General features: G+C 41.8%; 1 protein-coding gene across 2 annotated transcripts in view; it reads right to left on the minus strand.

Moving 5' to 3' along the window:
* Positions 1-14,379, minus strand: part of LOC145459201 (interferon regulatory factor 4-like) — a 39,776-nt gene extending 25,397 nt beyond the window's left edge. The window contains exons 1-2 of one of the 2 annotated variants that reach the window (XM_080337832.1): positions 13,148-14,379; positions 1,090-1,273 (exon numbers count right to left, since the gene is read on the minus strand). In XM_080337832.1, coding sequence (XP_080193958.1) covers positions 1,090-1,273; positions 13,148-13,564 — 601 coding nt within the window. In that variant the 5' untranslated portion in view covers positions 13,565-14,379. The remainder of the gene's footprint in view (positions 1-1,089; positions 1,274-13,147) is intronic. The other variant, XM_080337833.1, reaches the window with a different exon arrangement.
* Positions 14,380-14,944: the final 565 nt, after the last annotated feature.

Consider the following 14,944-nt stretch of genomic DNA (forward strand, 5'->3'; position numbering starts at 1 on the left):
TGTCCTCTCTCGCATTTCCAAAGAAATCTTAACGCAGAAACGGCAAGTACAGAAAAATTCGAGACAAATTTAAAGGAAGGTTGCGGTTTACTTTAGTGTGAAATACGCCTCAAAATAATGACGAACAAATATCAGCGACTGGTCCCGGAAGACCTCAATTCATATTAGTGCGGAGAAGAGCGATAAAAGTCCCACTGTGGTATTACCATCAACTCCGTGAGTATAGGACGGATCGGCTGCATTCCTCAAATTCACAGCCCAGATTTCCGCTAGTTCTCAAGTCTCACATGTCGCTTTTATGCCCGTTGACATACGGTTACAAGCACTCAGTTTTCAGTGTTTTGCATAAAGAGCTTAGCTTATTTTCAGGCCATAAACAGAGGCCGCCTCAATATGAAATCGTACCCTCCCAAATCCACACAGCACAGGACAACGACACATAACACTAAATGGCAGCTGTCTAACTGGTACCGGTACGAAGACGCACCGAATTGAACTATAGATTACAGAGCTGTAGGTTGGTAATTTATAATTGGACGAGAAGATGAGGGATATTCTGCAGCAAAATATTGGTTCCCTGTTTTAGCTAGCGTGGCTCAAGTAATGCCAACCTAGAACGTAAAGGTTGACTTCACATCGACTAATCAACGACAGTAATAGCGCAATCTAGCTCGGGCCATTTCCCTAAAACGGAGAACTCGATTCCGGTCAAAAATCCAGACAAGATGCAATCCATCCCCAATTCTTATGATATACTTCTTATAATTCTGGAATCTGAGAAAACAGTCAGACTATGCAATGAGTCGAGTGAGTGTAACAACCCTAACAAGAGTATGATTGAGAAAATGCATTCCCACATCCAAAGAGGTTTACAATAAGAGCCTTAATGTACAAATCCAGTGCATAAATACAACTATGACAGTATAGCCGACCGGGATTACTACGTAAAGACGATTGTAACACCGTATGCTTCGAGAACATCTCAACACTGCTTGATGTTTATGATGAGTCACGAGATCATCATCTCATTCGGTCAACAAACACGCATTGCATATGACGGAAGCGCGGAATCACAACAATACAACGTACTTCTATCCGGCTCCGGTAGAAGCCGGTATACCCGGAATGGATCCGTTCCTTCCAGTTGACTTCTCTCCTTCAGTTCTTTGATATCCGGTAACTTGTTGAGGGCGCATCGCAGTCTGGTTTTCCACGTTGCCGGGTCGAATTTATCCACGCCTTCCTTGTACTTGCCGCGATGCTCAGCCCACGCCTGTAAATATCAAGACGTGGATGTATTTACCAACATATGTCGCAATGTTGCATGAATTGTACCAAAAAGTCATCCACAACCAGTTATACGTGAGAACAAAGTTCGTTACATTTTGACTGTAAAATCTATCGGAATTTGGTGTCATAATCGTGTCTAGCAAATAGCACAAGTCGAAGAGCTTGCAAAAGAAACCGAAATATCAAAATATTTGGTGGTTTTAACAAGATTCCAAATTCGGAATCTTCAATAAATCCACGAATAACACATGTAGTATCAAAAAGCCATCAGCAAATTTCTCATTAAACTGAAGTTTTTAATACTTGATTTTGACTTGCATACATTTGTTGTAACAACGGTTTGGGTTAATTTAGATTTTTGATGATTCATCGGCCTCTAAATTTGCTTTGAAATTTACCGGTCTTCCGAGCTAAAATAAGGTCGATAACCACTGACCCAGTGTGGTCTCAAATTAGACGTACGCAACGTTCGCAAGGTAACGTCACAACGCGTGAAGTCACGACTAGGGCTGGGCACAATGATTCGAGTACTCGAATCTGAATCGAGTATTAATTTTAATGATTCGAGTCGAGTAGTAAAAGACGATATTTTCGAGTACTGAAATTACAAGCTCCTCGCCACTGAAAGTTAATTTATCAACGAGAATCATAGTTTTGATGCTAGTTTCCAATGTGGAAGGCTTAAAACACTGATTGGCTGCATTGAAGCATACGAAACATAGTACAAAGCTACAAAGCTTACGTGAAATAACACATTTTCGAAGTCATAATCATCCCATAACCTTGTCACGATCGAAGTGCAATGAAATCGGTATGGTCGAAAAAATATCAAAGCATCTTTAATGTGGTGGATAACAGGCATTATATTCTTTGCTGTGGCATAAAAGGTACATATTTGAACTTTGACATATTACATTCTGTTATGACGTCATAATGTGTGATACTCGAATACTCGACTCGACTCGAAGCATAATACGTGATTCAGAATCGAATCACTCAGGTACTCGATTTTGCCCAGCCCTAGTCACGACCGATTCTATCGCTATCGCCGTTTCCCTATCCGTACCGTTACAGAAATTAGCATTATTGCTCACTACCGTTTACTCATATGGCGCAGCAGGAGATGCGCGCTTTATCACGCTTCGCCGCGAATCCTGTCATGTTGCATGCCGTCAGTACACCTGAACGAACTGTTCGGTACATACCTGCGAAGCATGACTAACGCGCCGTTGTCACGGTTGAATTCGCGATGCCCAGCAATTAACTTGACCGGCGGTCACATATCAGCGTTTCAGATTGAGACAAAGTCAACGAAACACTGCTTTCCAAGGCTAAATTGGCAGTAACATGATCCCGAAACAATAGAAACTTCACATATTAACAGGCAGAGCCTTTCGATACCTGGCGCGCTTGGTTTTACCAAAGGCGCAGAACAAAGAAGAAAAATAAACAATATCGCTGATTGGATTTAGAAGCAAACGGTCGACAGTGCCAAAAGCACAACAAATCCTCCCTAAAACACATGCAAATGTTCGCCGACTAAATAGCTTTTTGAGCAGTGCTTGTTAACCGGGGTTCATACGAACCCCAGGGGTTCAGTGGAGTTCAAGACACATACCCGGCTCATACAGCAGAGTAAGTCACACTTATTTGCAGAAATTATTCATTTTAATCTTTCCGTTTTGTGTGAAAATCATGTTGTATTGGTTTTGTTCTGTAACAGGCGATATTAGTAAATTATAATAACCATTTTTTTAAATGGACCCGTGTCACCCTCGACAACACTGGACTTGACTGACGTATTGACAGTCAACTGATAAGGTGAATTTCTGGTTACGGATTCCACCGCCTTTACTTCATATATCAACATGACACGTAAACAACATTCGTAACATGTAAATGTGCCCACACCTGAACATACGTCAACACCAGACAAATTCTGCGTACTTTTACAATTACAACTCCTGTACATTGTGCATAAGGTAGATTTAAGTAAGTGGATGACAGCGGAACGCCGTAAATACTGTTTGCAACTACAGTATTATATTTCCAACTTTGACAGGCATTCATTGCCAACAAAATATTCTTAAGGTGATTGATATACGATAGCAGAAAACTGGGAGTTTCAAACGGATTGAATAATTGAAAGCTCGTATTACGGAACGCGGAATGTTATCGGGAATGCAAAGGGATCGACCTCACCTCAACACCAAATCTGCAGCGCATTCCAGTTTAGATATTATTACGACACAGCACGCTACGTGACTGATCATCCATGCGTGTCGAGCTAATACATGGCAGATTGACCGTGGAAACATACTAGTACAATGGAGACCGCTATTTTCGGCGCCAAGCATCATAACATATTATAGTAAGCACAATATCACAGGATATTGTACAATGACACAGCGCGCCGGGCCAACGGCTCAAGTTCATGAGCTTTGATGTGTACCGTTACAAATGGCATAGTGGTTACCGCTAGTTCTGGGCACAATGATTCCGGTATCCAAAACTGAATCGATTACTAATTCTAATACTACTGAAATTATTCGCTCCTTTGCCACGGAGAGTTAATTCATGAACGAGATTTATTGTTTCGATACTATTTTTCACTGTGGAAGGCTGGAAGGCTCCCAGCATACGGAACATATAATACAAAGCCACGCACATTCGCGGAAATTACATACCTGCGAAGTGTGGAGTCGTTATCAACTCACAAAACTTTCGCGAAGTGCAATGGAACAGCTATGGTCGAAATAATATTAAATATGACCTTTAATGTAACGTGGTCGCATAAGAGGTAGGCTACATAGCACGAGCAAGTTTAGCCGCAGGTCTCGGAGTTACGGGGTATTTCGCGTTTTGGATTGCCGCCATATATCGTTAGGCACAATGGTATATCTCACAGGGAACAGTCATTTGATATAGTCTGTGACAGAAGACACAATCTTCCTGTCTTTGATTACTGGCCTCGCGATAGCCGAACACAATGGCGACAAAATACAGCGCTGGCTTCTATTTTGAAAAGCGGCCACCAGGAAACAATCGCCCTATCAAATCACCGAAAGGTTTCGAAATAGAGCGAAGAGCGTCCATCACCGAAAGTAACCCGTAATACAGTCAAAGTCAACCACGGAGAAGAAGTAATGATTACCTTAGCCGCATGTGGAGAATAAAAATAGGCTACGGAGTGGACAGGACACAAAACGGTTATGACACTGTCCCGTCATAAACGAGTAGCAGCCCAAAACAATTTGGTTTCGGAATAAGCATCAAATAACAGTTTTATGAAGGATTTTCACGCGGTTATCAGTTGTTATTGCGTGGAAGACCTCTGTATCACGTGCGAAAACATAGCAAAAATGCAGATTTTACTCTAGGCCACAGTTAGAATGTGACGAATGAAGATGAATATCGTTACGTACAGTTATGCCGGGTCTGACACACGATACTGTGTAATGTGTATGTATAGTGTATGGGTATTAAGTCATCAAAGATTTTTTACAATGTAGACATGGAGAGACGGTATCAAGTCTGGACGGCTTAGAACAAACTTCGTCCGCTAATGTTGGTTCGTATATTGTGACCCAACCAAGTAGGTGACATCACAATGTGTAATATCATTTCATTATTAACGACAACAATTTTTCGCTTCCGACCCAAATGTATACTTGGGAAGGAATAATGTGGCAAAAAGCGAAAAAGATGGTAATCCCCAACTTTACAACCTCCAACCTACAAAATCCCCGCGTCTGAGCGCGCGATTCGCTAATTCTCGAGAATACACCGCTTGATATCCGAGTCACTATTTTAGTTGGTTTCGATTCGAAGTTACACAGCACTATTTCTTTCACAAACTGCAACTCTCGCTAGCTATCGCTTGACAAGTCGCGCACAAAAAAGCCGTTTCTCCCAACGCAATGACGCTGTGCGATTCGTGATATAAAAAGTCGCGCATATTGCGCAATGCTGCGCGATTTCTAGTCAGGCAACGGTTTGTATTAGTAATGTTAACAAATCGCACGGACCGTGCCTATTCAGCAATGCACACATCAACAATGTTTTGTAACTAAAATCACGCACAGAATATCGCAACAGTTGGGTATGCGGAAGATGGATCTCGGTCCATGTGGTTTGATTCAGTTTAGTCGCAGGCAATTAGGAGTCATCATTGTCGGTTACGTCACAAGACATCTGTGTCATCAGTCACGTCACGCGTTTGATGAAATTTAGACGCTCTCAATTTCAATGCCGACTGTACCCCCGCGCCAGCATGACGCAAAGCATACAGATTTTTGCTTCAGGACAATGTGGCTGCGTTTCTCGTTTGTTGTGCCACGATATCTCCGCGATGCCAATTCGTCGCTGAAAATCATTGTGTCGAAATTTTTTCGAGGTTACGCTGGTGAGTCCAACACTCAGCTTTGCATCGTGTGATTCGATGAGTACAGTCACATACTCTAACGACACCTGACCACCATCAGCCATTCAACCCATTGGTAGGGTTACCATATTTTGGAAAGATGAAATAAGGACACTTTTTCAAAATTTTCAGACTTGCAATACCGGAGGAAAATCCTGAAAAAATGGTAAATTTTTCCCACCTCGTGATCGCTTGACTGAAAAAAAGGTCAACTTCCCGGCTCAAATCCCGATTTACCGGCTTCTAAAAGAAGTTAACTTTCCGGCCCCACTCCCGAAATACCCGTCGAAGCGTTATTGAGTATTGATTTATTATATTTCAGCCGAAGTTTACCGTATATTTAACCAAAATTTTCAAAAAAGAGGACCAATTCTCAAAAAAGCAGACATTCGGGCGTCCTCCGAAAACACTTTCGAAAAAGTCAAAAAAGAGGACAAATCCTGTGGCACGGAACCTTTTGAGCTTGGGGACTATTACAATTTCAGAAGCCGAAATCAACCCAGAATTTAATTACCATTCTGCAACTCAACATAAAGAATTGGAACTACATATCATGTGATGTTTTGATATCACAGCTGTTACGCGTGATTCGATTCAAGTTTCCGCAAGACAAAGTCCAGTTAAAAGCCCCAACCCGATTTTTACTGTTGGCTTTCGTTTTGATTCTACTATATTTTAAAATGTCTACAAAGTCTTCTTAGATCTCACATATTGGTCTACGAGTTGTAGGCTACTTTAAACAGTTAGTTACAACGCTTGCAGCTTGCAGCGTTGTGACGTAGGATAAGTCAAAAGTATATCAAGTCACTATATCAAGACAGAAAGCGTTCTAAATCACTAATCGAGTTCAAAATGTGGTGTTTCATCTCTCTACTTGATAGATAAGCATTCATTGTTTTGGTCGAACAATCGCTGATCGATTGCACGCACGGCGCGCTGACAGCGTAAAAAACGCCAGCACATAAAACACGACGCGGTTATGATTACAGCGGAGAACGGCTATTATTGGCAATTTCCCTTGCGGAAGTGGCTGTTCTGCGCGAACTAGCATGTGGCGGATCGCCAAGTTTCACAATGATTTTGCTGGTGTTCCAGAATCAGTACGAATCCGCAATTTCAATCTGCTACTAGACACAAGCATATACAGAAGATTCTGACGTCATCGCGTTGCATTCTCCTTGTCCACATTCCATTCAGGTATAGGCCGTCATCATCACGCGCAGTTTACCACAATCTTACATGCTACAATGTATCAGTGTACAGCGGCAATGATCCCGATGTACACAGAACCAGTTTTGTTGCGGTAATGCGTCACAAACCACATTATTTCACCTACAGGGCCTACGCCAGCGGTTCTCAACCGGGGGTCCCCTGGGGGTCTGCGAAGCCTCAAAATAATTGATACCTAATTTTGTTTTAAATTCAGAAAATCACGAGGCAGTTTCACTTCATTACTAGTAAAACTCCAGAGCTCACATTAACAGAATGGCCATCTGAGATGAAATATCTTACACTGTGCAGACTCATTTTAATTGCCAATAGTCTACTGAAACAGACATTTTGATGTTTAGAAATGTTTTATTGAGAATTCTGAAAAAAAAACGTTGGATGAGTAAGGTCAATCACGGCGACTTCGAAATGTTTACAAAAATTGTTTTTCTCCTGTGGTACACATAACCATTTTTCCATGATAACTGCAAGATAAGCTGCTACAATGCTAAATAGAAAAGGCCAGACTTGACGTTATATATTCATTAAAAAAATTGTCAAGTTTGGTGCCATATTTGTTACGATTATACCCATATGCGTCGTCGGAAGCGTTATATGATATTATTACATTCGCCAGCACCTATATTTGTGAAAATGGATTTTCGGCACTCGTTCATATCAAATTGAAGGCGCGGATGTTCAAGACGTGACCACGTATATTTCAAGAAATGCAGTTGCAGAAATTTGAAATAATAGAAGTCAACCCTAGTTCTACATGAATAGTATGATCTTATTTTCAAGAAAAGTCATTTTGTTACTGTTTACCACTATGCCTACAGTAATTATTTGCACAAGACAGAGATGACGATTGCATAATGATTGAGCTAAATTTGAAGTAAAACTCCGTGGGGGTCCGCGGGGTCCGTGACGTCCCGAATGGGGTCCGCGAAGACAAAAAGGTTGAGAACCACTGGCCTAAGCAGTTCATCTAATACGCCGCACAGAAATTCTAGGCACGTACGGCTAGATAGTTCGACGTCACGGCGTGTGTATCGGCTTATGGTTATTTATCTACAAGGAATTTACCATCAACCCGCGTTCATTTGGAATGGTATTTTATTAGTAACGACACTCTGACGTAACTAATACCTTCGCCGATATAGGGGAACCGATACGCGTCTATCAACTGCCCTATATTGATTACTTGTATTTACATAAATCGTGCCACGTCATGACACGACAAAGACTACGTACTGATATTGTAATACACCGTGCATCGCTAGCACTGAAAAGCAGAGGTGGTCAGTAACGAAGTACCTTTATTTTTTCGCAGTACTCAAGGGTTCGTGATAGTATATTGATAGTATTAAGCATAGGCCCACACAATTCGGGGCTTATGAAAAGCCGGCCGTCGCATCTGTATTTCCGGCAAGGCTATTTCTAAACGACTCAGCGTGAAGCTGTTGCCTAAATCGTGGTTTCCGACCAATATGACGTCATTAAAATTGTGACGCCACAAGCATGAAAATTTAGACGCAATTTTTCTCCTCACTGGGCTGCGTGCGATCGAACAGCGATAGGTATTGGTTGTGCCGATAGTTGCGATCCGAGCTTTCATAATTACAAGTTGCGATTTCAAAACGGGAGCCTAAGTAACGCCGGCGTTATCTGTCAGTAGAAAGCGATATCAGTCCAGGAGATATCAGCACAACGTAAACGGGGAGACATAAGCCCTCTCAAATCGCCTTCTGACTTTACCATATGGAGTTATCACAAATACTTTCCCAGAGCGGGACGCTGGGTACAGTGTTTACCTGCGGCTGGTGAGTGGTGACGTAATCAGCGGGTTTATCTACAAAAATTCGCAGACCGTGTGTACTGTGTATAGGTGGAGGACTTCGTCTGCGACTGCGACCTGACTGTACCCTGCACTACATCGCGGTAAACAACTAAACATGATGGGCGAAAATATTGACATTGCAGAGCGCGTAACGTTGCAATAATCAATCCATAGCGTTATATACAGAATTCGTAGCAAATCGATTTTGTCGCGTCCAGTTTATGTAGCGCGATCACAGCACGACTAAAAGTGGTATAGTGATGATAGTCGATGCTGGATAGGATATAGCATGATACGGCGAATACAAACGTCCATGTCGGCAACGTGTCGTACATATCTCCACAGCGTGAGTCAACAATCTGCCATCAACAACGTTCCATCGTTATCTTGGTCAAGCGAGGACAAGATGAATCGAGGCCAATCGCCGTGTTGATGACCAGAACAATGAATCAGGCCTTGTTTACTACGGGCAACGAACTCACGCGATCGCCCGACTGCGTACCAGAATCAAATGAACAGATTCTGTTTGATTATTATCCGAGGCGTATATGTATTGTTAAGGCACTGTTTCCCAGAAGATGTATTTATCTCGCAACGTTATTGTTCGGGGAGAGCATACACGGCGAGTGAAATGTGTACATATCGGACGATTGTTTTACGTTAAACGGGCGATTTCAACTATGCATTTACGCCATAACACGCAGCTTATCATTAATATTACCCGTCGGTATGACACTCATACGTTCAACTATGAGCAACACACAATATTCACATTGCCAGTATTCCACGGTAGTACATAACCGAGTGTGGTTACGCTACGTCGAACTTCTAATACCGACAATTATTAGATTCAACGAACAATTCAATTCATTATACGTCAATATCAGAAAAAGATATGTGTCGGATTACATACATACGTTCACAGGTCTGTTTATTTGTCATTATTACGTCACAGCGTTTCGGATTTTGCTAATCGCGTCTAAGGATGATAGCTAGTCAGTCGAAAAGCTTCGAGCGGGATAAATTTGGCAACACGAATATATTGTTTGCTACACATTACATTTGAAGAATGTCGGCGATATGACGAGATCAGTGCACAGCAAATACTGCAGCACCGCTGCATATCGTGCTTCGGCGTTATTATCAATTGAGTATGTAATCTTAATGCGATCACTGGGCATGATTTTATATGCAGTATGAATGCACATCGCATATGGATAGTTGGACATGGATACACTTGCACACTGCACAGGTTATGGCGAGAAACCGCTTGCGACCTGACACACAACGGTGTGTCTTATGTTGACAGAAACTACATTACCATTTGCCGACATAAATAACTTCACATATCACCGATCAGGCGGTGCAATCTCAATACCCGCGTCATTTCCGGTTTAACATGATGTGGATATTCGGTGTATTCGCATGCCTTAGTCGTGTCGCTCCGACTCCAGCCCACTCCGAAACTACTGCAGTTTCGATAGGGCTTCACCCTACCACAACTACACGGCTATTGCGGCGGTGTCGCGAGGGATCAGATTGCGACAATGCAGCGCGTTTGATGCCATCAAGGTTTGAAGCAATGATTTTTAAAAACTACCTAAAACTCGGGCGAATAGGGTGATCACAAAGCATTCATCCTGTTACGCAGCGAATACCAGGCTGTTTCGGTCATTTTGCCCGACGGCTAAAGGAAATTGAAGCGCTTAATCGCCGTAGGATGCGTGATACAATAATATTTGGAACACGATCTCCAAATTGAGTACATATGCTACCGTACTAGTACTTCCCCTATAGACGTAATCGTACAAAAGGAAAGGTGCAATATGCATCAACCATATTTCTGGTTATATACTATAGCACAGTGGTTCTCAACCACCGGTCCGCCAAATCTTCTAGAATTATATATATGTCAATTAGAAAATGTAAAAATTCGAACGCTTGTCCGTTATTTTAGAAATTTGGAACGTATTTTTCTGCATAGTGTCATAACATAGACTTCATGGTATACTTTGTACTTATCACAATTAGGGCTGGGCACAATGATTCGAGTACTCGAATCTGAATCGAGTATTAATTTTAATGATTCGAGTCGAGTAGTAAAATACGATTTTTTCGAGTACTGAAATTATGCGCTCCTCGCAACTGAAAGTTAATTTGCTGACGAGAATTATTGGTCTGATACTATTTTCCACTGATGCAGCCTTGAAACCTTGATTTGCCGTGTCGCAGCATAAGAGACATAGTACAAAGCTACGAACGTTACTGGAAATAACACATTTCTGAAGTCATGATCATCCCACAACATTGTCAAGAAGCGCAATGAAATCGGTATGGACGAAAAAATACCGACGTATCGTTAATGTGACGAATAACAGGCATTATGTTCTTCGTGGTGGCATAAGAGGTTCATATTTGGACTTTGACATACTACATTCTGTTGTGACGTCATAATGAGTGATACTCGAATACTCGACTCGACTCGAAGCATTTTACGTGATTCAGAATCGAATCACTCAGGTACTCGATTTTGCCCAGCCCTAATCACAATGCTGCAACTGTTGTACCAAATTGGTCGAAAGTACCCTACAAGAAGCGCCGTTTAAGAGAGAGAGAGAGAGAGATCAGATTTATTTTCGCCGGCACCATCGAGATGCTTTTTGACGATGGAGATGCGATACGACCTTTAAGCAAGGTCATCTAGGGGATAATTATACGGAAAAAGTGGAAGACTTTTTGAACAAAATTCGTTAATTTAGTATACAGTACAACATAGCGCGTCTAATACCAAAAAGGCAGCATTAAAATAAGTCTTGAATGTTTGTTATGGAGCTGCGTACATTTGTCGTGATAACATTTTGGATAAATCTTCAAGTGTTGTAACGTTCCGCGATCAACTGTTTCGAAGTTTTGACGGTTCCCAAAAGATCGAAAAGGTTGAGAACCACTGCCCTAGCGTTCTGATGCAGTAATATCCGAGCGATTTGACATATGGTGTTGAAAGTATAAAAACGGAAGATAGCAATCCGATCTCGCATCAGCCAGAGTAAAACCCCAACCTGCTGCAATAATTAACAGGAATCAGCGCGGTTGCAATATGCCAAGCGATAGTGATTTGAAACCGATGCGGTGTCTTCTCGATTCATTTTTACACATTGTGTTAAGCCTCTAGGAGCGAGTGCCTCTGGTATGTGTATTAGTCACCCTGGTGCAATTCAATACATCGGGAAGTCATAGGAAGTATTACATCACGGGGGCATGTTCGGCGAACAATGTAATAGTTCGAAATTTGGCACATGCTACAGCTTGCCGCGATAGGGACGATCAGTGATAACGCTGCATTATCGACAAAGCTTATTATACACAATGAACGATATTAAGATATATACAAACACGCAAAAACCAATAATAACTGGTCAGTACTCTCGTCATTAATCGCATCACTTTCGCTACGGAAAGAGTTGCAAAATCTGAGCATCCAGACATAGTATATCACGTGAATAATAACTCGCATAGTTACTAGTCGGATTTCGATTAATATCACCAAAATAGTTTATCAATGGCATGATAGTGATGGTAGAGACTGCGCGATAAAATTTCCACATCAAGTATTGTTGAGCCATTCTGTAGTACTGCACATGACTGCTCATATCGTGGATTGTAGTCGCTGGTCACGGGGAATCTAACGCGGATTCAATGTTACGTTTTATATCTTGCTATTATAATAGATACGTTATGTTTATATGTCGCTGCTAAAATCAACTTTAATATGGATTAGAAATCACTTTTTCCATTTTTGAATCAGTGACCAATCTCTTGCTGATATCCTTATACAAAATACACCGAACGCTCGCGCATGCCAAGCTGCCAAAGTCATGATCCTAGGTCGGTAAAAATAAAACGTAAAATCCCATATAAATTTTAGGAAGCGCCGCGGTCCTGATTTTTAGGGTACCGCAGTAACGCTGGCATGTTATTTACTTGAAGTCACATTGAGACCGAGTGCATTCCATGAAGAAACCCCATCCACACGAAAATCATGTTACTACGCACAGAGCGTGTATCACTCTCCCTATTTTTACTTTAATTTCAACTTCCTCGTTGAGTGATAACACGATACGCAATTAGCCAGGAACGCTAAGAATCAGGTAAGAGTGTTCGCCAATTTATCAGTATAGAGGGAGTTGGCGGTATGTTAATCATCAGCATGGGGAATTCGTAAGCAATCGATATTTGTGACTAATGAGATTCAGGAGAAGTTTTGTTATTCGGACATGCTATCAATCCCGATGATACGCAATGATAAATTGATATTTTTCATCCGTCTATTTTCCGCTTATGATATCTGAATTATGAACCTTATACGTTCGAAATAAAAAGCATACCTTGAATATCCTACAGTCGTCTTCCTTCCAATTATTTTTCCCGGCGTGTTTCCACGGGATTCGAAATATGGTTTTATTCTCATCCTCCCACCTGAGTCCGGGAATCTGCCCGCCCTCAATCATATCAATCAACCAATATCGCAGTCTCTTCGGCGGGTCTGATTTACCTCCCGTCGTAGTTTGCGGCGATGGCACCGTCATATGTCCCTGAGGGGGTGGGGTAGAATAGGAGGCGGTCGATGCCGCCGGGGACATGCCCCCTATTCCGATCGGAGATCCCGGAGTCCCAAACCCCATCCGGTTGGTGAGTCCATTGTGGTGTAAAAATGGCGGCGAGTTTGCTTGCTCCAAGTGCATTTGATAAGGTAATGGAGCAAAACTGCCCACGCGCTTTGCATTCATATCAATTGTGTTCATATCGGCGTCCGATACCAATCCAAACCACAGCGCAACAGAGCGCGGTCAATTGATGTACAGTACAGGTCCACAATACAAGCAGTTACCAAATAAGATCGATCTTTTAGCTAATACTATATATTCCGGTAAAATTCTGGATAAACGAAAACAATTGAATTATACTAGTATCCTATAATAAATCAATACAGCTGCGAAATTTCTAAGACATGGCAATCAATAGCATACATGCTGACTAACTATGAACTGACTCGAGGTAAAGTCACTGGATGCATATGCATGACTAAAGTTACGCGGCTATCGATCACATGATAAGCGTCATTGTTAGAGCATTCAACACGAATCAAGGTTTAAATACATAGGACGGATTTCAAAGGAGGCCTTCAGGAATTCGTTGGCACTTTGTATCGCGCTGCGAAAGTTCATGTAGCCGATACATAGAAGTTCACTCGTACAACTAAGTTAGTTTACTGCGAACGTATCGCAAAACATTGTAGATACGGTGACCACAGAAACACCACAGGTACAGTTTGAGTGTTCTTACCACAAAAATCAACCTACGCGCAACCATTGTGGCTTAAAGCAACTGCAATCAACAGAGAACAGAGAAAGTAAAAGAGCCTGAAGCTTTAAGAACTTGAATAATTCGTGTACAATCTGCCTTAGGTTATTTCTAGAATATCGAGAGCTATATTCACGGTACTAGAACCGCTTTCGGCTAATTTAATTGAAAGCTAATTTTTATCCCCGCTACTCTCAAATGAAATAGGCGAAGAAATCGCATTGATGCTTTCCTAGCAAGGTCTTTTCCTGGTATTTAACGCGTAGCCGACCTGCCATTCACTGCCAACGCTGTTATGCAGAAAGTGTTAGTCGATGCTCGATACCTATCAACAAGAAACGAGAGGTTCTGCTTCGCTACATTCGCGCAAAACATTTGACGTAAGCGTACGCGTACGCAAACGAGACAAGCCTAGCGTCAACACGAGAGACAACTAGTATTTTCGACGTGACTGCGCGTGCCGCGGACACTTCCTGTTGGGAGCATAGCGTTCACGGGCAAGACTCCAACAATATTATTGATAAATCGTCAAAAGAAACTTTGTCGTGATTTAAAATATTTCAAAAAGAGGATTCCAATTTATGAACGTACAATACACATAAACGGCGCGGTTTCACAACACACAAGCGTCTTCAATAAAAAATTCCAATTGCATTTCCCGGTCATTAATCTTGGCAACGACGGAAAATGGCAGCAGTAATCAACTTCGTCAAAATATTATGAAATTGAACGGCAGGTGAGGAATCGCATGTTGTGCTTTCGACGTAGGCATGGCATCTGTTTCGATTTGTTTCGGTGTTTTGCCAGAAAGCAATTTAGAT

This window comes from Botryllus schlosseri, chromosome 16 (genome assembly GCF_051294905.1).
Source record: "Botryllus schlosseri isolate E-star chromosome 16, Bs_hap1, whole genome shotgun sequence".
NCBI classification, from domain to species: domain Eukaryota; kingdom Metazoa; phylum Chordata; class Ascidiacea; order Stolidobranchia; family Styelidae; genus Botryllus; species Botryllus schlosseri.